Consider the following 6000-nt stretch of genomic DNA (forward strand, 5'->3'; position numbering starts at 1 on the left):
TTTTCTCCTTCTCTTCATCCCTCTCTCTCCTCCTGTCGCCTCTCCCCGCTTTACCCATCTCTTATTCACGTCTTTCCCTCTCCACCCTCCCTCTGCCTTCCCCTTTTCTCTGCCCCCCCTTCTCTCTCTTTCTCTGTATTTCTACTTCTCTTCATCCCTTTCTCTCCTTCTGTCACCTCTCCCTGCTTTCCCCATCTCTTCCTCACATCTTTTCATCTCCACTCTCCCTCTCTGCCTTTCCCATTTCTCTGTCTCCCCCCCCACCCCACCCCACCCCCCCCCACCCCCCCCGCGCAGCAAAAGCTGGACGTCGAAAGCGAGGCGTTGCCGGTGGCGATCCGGGCCTCTGAGGAGCGTCTCTCGAAGGGCGGGGTCTACCTGCTGGAGAACGGCCTCCACCTCTTCCTGTGGGTGGGGGCCGCCGCGCCCCCGGAGCTGCTCCAGGACATCTTCGGCGCGCCCGCCTTCGGCCAGATCGACCCCTCGATGGTGAGGCCCGTCGTCCCGTGCAGAGGGGGGCCAGGGCAGCCCAATCCAGATTCATAACGCGTTTTCTGGAAATGTTTACTGGATTGTACGTACGATATAAAAATACTCAATTTAATGCACGTCTCTTTCTCTCCCCTCCCCTCAGACGTCGTTGCCGATTTTAGATAATCCTTTCTCGAAGAGATTGCGAGACGTCATCGAGTCTTTTCGAGAGCAGCGGTCGCGATACATGAAGGTATGAATCCTTCCTGCCCTCTCCGTAAAAGTCCCCCATCGCCCGTATCTGGAATACATTCAGCTGCCCCCTTTATCCAGAGCGACTTACAGAGCTTACAGTTTAAGTGTGCAGTCCATTTATACTCTAGGATGTGTACTGAAGCAAATCAGGTCAAGTACTTTGCTCATAAGTACAACTTGCAGTGTCCCACCTGGGAGTCGAACCTGCAGCTTCTGAGTCAGAAGCACAGTTCTCTACACATTATACTACTCAGCTGCCCATCTGCATGGAAAGAGCCTGCAATTTAACCCTTTGAAGAGTGGAATTCTAAGGCATTGTTCTAGAACTGCAGTACTTTCAATTACCAGTTGTGATTGTTACATGAGCATTAGAATGTTCACTAAAAGAACGTTCTAATCGCATGCTGTATTTGTGGTCTTCTGTCTTAAAGAGTTATACCCTTAAAGACCCCTTCCACTCAAAAACATGTTTTTTTAATGGTTAACTCTTAGAAGCGTGACTTTCACTAAACAGATTGATTTTTATGCAGAATATATCACTAGAATGCCTTCACATCCTTACACTGTAGATGGAGAGCTTCTCTGTACTTCCCTGCCATCTGAGATGTAAACAGGTGTGACAGAAAGATGGCTAGTTAGTGAAATTGATGTGACTGTCGGTGTGTTGAACATGACAGATTATACTGTTTCGGGGTGCAATCCTGAGGTAGGAACTTTGCTCCACTCTTTACCAAAGGAGCCCGTTCTGAAACAAAAGTGGGTGGAATTTGTTTATAAAAATCGCGTGGATGTACCTGACAGCATCGAGGGTATCTGTGTTTGTAGGGCACATTTTGCAGATGACTGCTTCCAGAACCTCACGCAGAAGTCAATGGGTTTCGAAAAGAAATAGATTTTGATTCCAGATGCCATGCCTACTATATATCCCAGGACAACAGCAGCGAGTGTTACTGATTTGCATATTCATAAATTCTGGCATTCTCAATGAGGGTAATGTAGGGATGTTACAAAGCCATTTTCAGTAGTTTATTGAACATTTTTTGATGGAAAAACAATATTAAACAAATTATTATTCAATATATAATATTTTTAAGCTTTAAAAATACATCTGGAGGGGCACTTTGAAGCCCAATGACCATGAAATTAGAAGCCAGCATCTAACAATAACATTGTCTTAAGCTATTGTTTTTATGGATTCAGGGAGCAGCGCTATGACCCATATACCATTGTAATGCTTAGACACTTTAATGCAGAAACGCTGTCTGGATTAGTAGAACTACTAGAGATAACAAAACAAATAACAAGACAGTCCCCCCCTCCCAAAGGAGGGCAGAAACTGACACCCCAAGTTGATTATTATCATATTTTATAATCCAAAACAAGGATCGAGGGCCGTCAAAACTGGAATGCGACAACTAGAACTGCAGCACTGGTAGCCAGTGTGGCCACTGAATTTTCTCTGTCAAAGTGGATATGTTTTCAGAATGTCACATTCAGTAACTGCACATTACATGCCGCATTAAATAAGCAATTGTATTTATTTGTGCGGAAAACAAATGCGTTGCATGCCTAGCATTGTAGTTGTTTTTTGGCTGAAATGGGAAGCAAAAAAACCTGCCTTTAAACCAATAATTGTTCTCTAGCTGTTTTCTTTTTTTCCCCTTTACATCACAAAAATAGACAGCGTTATTCCCATAGCCACAGATTGTTTGGAGTTGTGGATAGCCTACTCTTTGTTCTCTGTGCCAGCACTTGTTTTGCTTGCATACGCTCCTAGAAATTTGAAAATGCGAGTGTAAAATATAATTCAGGAGCACTGGTGCGAGTGGACATTTTCCGTGAGAGAATTGTTGTTGATAAGCAGTTTTATACCAGAAAATGTATTACGGTACACGCAACCAATTATAATGTTTATCTACTAACCAGGGTTGAAAATTAAGCTTGTCCACGCAGCGAGTAGTTTATATTTCTAGTGAGATTTCTTGGGTCACAATTGAAGGGAATCTGTTTTGTTACATGCAATGTGACTGAAGATCATAATCAACGGTGAGAAATTCTTCCTAAAAAGATCCCCTCCAATCCAGAATTTTTTTAATGGTTATCTCTTGGAAGCATGACTTTGACGATACAGATAGATTTTTGTCATCACAGTGTCTTTTTCATCCACATACTTCCTGGAGGTCAGAGTTGTAAACATGCACGTATGAGCAAAATTTGTGATGTCACAAATATGTCTAACCTATCATGGTCCATATTGCCAAGATAAGCAAATTACAGGAAAGCGATGTGGTAAACTGAAACAGTAGCTCATAGAAAGCTGACTAGGCAGTGACATTGTGACAGTTGGAGTGTTGAATATGGCAGACTGTGCAGTTTTAGGATCCAATCTGCGATGTTCCAATTTGGAGAGGTCTGGTGCCATTTGGACGGGGTTTTGGGGCCACTTTTGCTAAAACGCGTCACATTTTACTGCTTCATTCAGTCAACTCCAAATTTGTTCCTGGTGCTGTAAGTGTTGTATGGTATGACTGGGAAAAAATCTGGTTTTATCCAGTATCAGTAGTATGAGTAATCACTACAGAATTAAGAAAGCATAAAACTATTTTTGGATTTCTTTGTTGTTTTTCAGAATAAATACGTCCTGTATTTTTACTGAGCGAGACTCTTGTAGGATCAGGGGGGTTTGGTCATTTTGGTACAGATGTTCTCTTTATTTCAAGCTTGGAACCGTGTCTGTACTGCATGTAGTTTTGGAGATGACGGGGTTTATTTAAGACAGGGGGGAGTGTTGTGAAACAGCCCCCGGGTTTTGAGTGCGTTTTACGGGGTGAGGGATGGGGAGAGAGGCTGGCCGCTGAGTGGCCCCGGCGTCCCCGACGCGCAGCGGAGTCTGCTCCCGGTGATTCATTCGCCGAGCTGCTGATGCAATCCGGCTGCCTGACGACAGCGGGACGCCGGCGGCTGATGCGTCCCGTGACGCCCCAGACCCCCCCCCCCCCCCCTCCCCGCCTGTGACGCGCTCCCCCCCCCCCCCCCCCCCCCCGCCTGTGACGAGCGCCCTCCGTCTGCGTCAGCCGTTCCGTGATGACCTGGCTCCCGGACGACGGCTCTGACGACAACATTTCTCACCTCTCAAGTCAACGCTGACTTGTCTTTTTGTAAACATAAGCAATATGTAAAATAGATGAAAGCAATTTTTTAAAGAAGTACAATGAAACCATGGACCATATATAAATGTGGTATATTTGTAATATAATTATAATGCGTTATAATTCATAGTAATGATGATTATTGACATGTTATATTAATAGACACTGGTGGACAATCTATTTCATTGGTTGTAAAGTCTGTTAATCTAATTGATGTCCCTCAGGCTATGACAGACTGAGATATACTGGGCCATTAGCAGGTTTTTTCTGTGTAAGGTTTGTGACTGAGTTGTTAATGATGTCAATAGGAGCAGTGGCAAAGTGTGAGAACATTGTTGCTGTCGTGTGTGCCCGTGTGTGTATGCATGTGTGAGAGAGTGTGTGTGTGTGTGTGTGCGTGCTCCTGTGCGTGTGCGTGTGTGTAACCCCGTGTGTCTCTCTGCAGCTGATGGTGGTGAAACAGGAGGACAGGATGGAGGCGGTCTTCAAGCAGTTCCTGGTGGAGGACAAGAGCAGCAACGGCGGGGCGTCCTACGTGGACTTCCTGTGTCACATGCACAAGGAGATCCGGCAGCTGCTGAGCTAGGATACGACCCCCGCCACCCCGCCACCGCGCCAAAACCCCAGCTCACTTCCCCTCGCCCCCAGCCCACAACCAACCACAGACTGGCCTGTCCTTGGGACTCAATGTGAATGACCTCTTCCAGTCCCCTGAATGACCTCTTTCCCCTCCCCCCTTCTCTGCTTCTCATTTCCCATCCCTCTGAAGGACAGAAAGATGGAGCTCTCCTGAATGGACAGATATCTTTACCCTGCCAGGATCCCCATCCGGTTTCTTTTGGGTTGTTTTTTTTTTTTTTCTCTCCGCTCTGTGAAGCCAGGCATCAGTCTCAAACAATCCAAACGCCTGCTGTATGTAGCCGTGTAAGTGTGTATGTACTGCGTGCGTGCGTTCGCGTGTGCTTGAAAGTGTACGCGTGAACGTCGCACTCTGTGGTGGTGCTGTAGTCCACTGTTCACAAATCCAGGTTGAGAGTATCCCCGTTCTGTTCCTGACTACAAAAGGAGCAGGTCGAGGGTCATTGGTGGAGAAGGGAGCACGGGGAAAAGTGGTTAAGGTTGGGCAAGTATATAAGCAGCACGTGTTGGAGGAGACAGAATTCTGATACTTATTGTAACCAGTGTTCTTTCAAAAACACTAGCACTGGATGAATGAACGAATGAACAAACGGATGAACGAGTGAATGAATGAATGAGTAAATTTATGAATGATTGAACCTCCCTTCCCTCTATCCAACCCCATGTCTAAGACACTGGTATCCTTGATTGGAAGTGCTTGAATTTTTGTACAAATGGTGAAAAATGACTTTAGACCTAACAAATATTAAAAGTGATAAACCAAAAAAGTGATTTATTCCATTTTTATACTTCTGCCGTGTTCTCACCCTCCATCCCTTCTCTCTCTCCCTTTGTCTATTCAGCTTCACTTACTCTGTCTGTCTATCTTAGAATCCTCTGTATTTTCTTTTTTTTTTGTCACAGTGCAACATGCTCGTAAGCATAAAGGTTATCGGAATAACCCTCATACAGTGATTAAAACCGTGTGGACGTGTTGCTAATCACACGATGTGTAAATACACTGCATGCATGAATGAAGCACCTACAGTAGTATGCTTTAGGATAAAGAGTTTCAGCACAATCATATCATAAAGGGATAGTTCACTTTGTGGAGTTTTTTATGCTGTTTAAGTTTAGTGTATGTTTCAGAGAGGTTTTTGTGTGCAGTGAATGAGATTTTAGATACACGGGTTTCTGAAGATCTGCTGACGTAATTATAGCTGGCATAGGGGCTTTCACCCCTGTTTAAAGCAAATAAAATGCTCTTAATCTAATTCCAAAGCAGCTTGTGCTGAGGCATTGTGTCTCCGGATGCTGTATGTATGAACACAGTCATTTTTATGTATTCACGGTGTATTATTGCGCTGGTACTTGTTTATTTGAGAACAGCAGCCTCTGGATTCATACGCCTCAGGAAATAGTTCCGCCCTAAAATAAGATCAAACATAGTTCTTTGAAAGATTACCAGGTAATTATAAAATAACTTCAGGGGGGCATGATGTCGCAG

The 6000-nt window shown here is 44.8% G+C and overlaps 1 protein-coding gene across 4 annotated transcripts in view; it reads left to right on the forward strand.

Annotated features, from left to right (window-relative positions):
- The window catches only part of sec24c (SEC24 homolog C, COPII coat complex component), a 33294-nt gene extending 28013 nt beyond the window's left edge, over nucleotides 1-5281 (forward strand). For all 4 annotated transcript variants that reach the window (XM_035406391.1, XM_035406392.1, XM_035406393.1 and 1 more), the window contains 3 exons: nucleotides 298-489; nucleotides 635-724; nucleotides 4321-5281. In XM_035406391.1, the coding sequence (XP_035262282.1) occupies nucleotides 298-489; nucleotides 635-724; nucleotides 4321-4461 (423 nt within the window). In that variant the 3' untranslated portion in view covers nucleotides 4462-5281. The remainder of the gene's footprint in view (nucleotides 1-297; nucleotides 490-634; nucleotides 725-4320) is intronic.
- The last annotated feature ends 719 nt before the right edge of the window (nucleotides 5282-6000 follow it).

Source organism: Anguilla anguilla, chromosome 2, assembly GCF_013347855.1.
Source record: "Anguilla anguilla isolate fAngAng1 chromosome 2, fAngAng1.pri, whole genome shotgun sequence".
NCBI classification, from domain to species: Eukaryota; Metazoa; Chordata; class Actinopteri; order Anguilliformes; family Anguillidae; genus Anguilla; species Anguilla anguilla.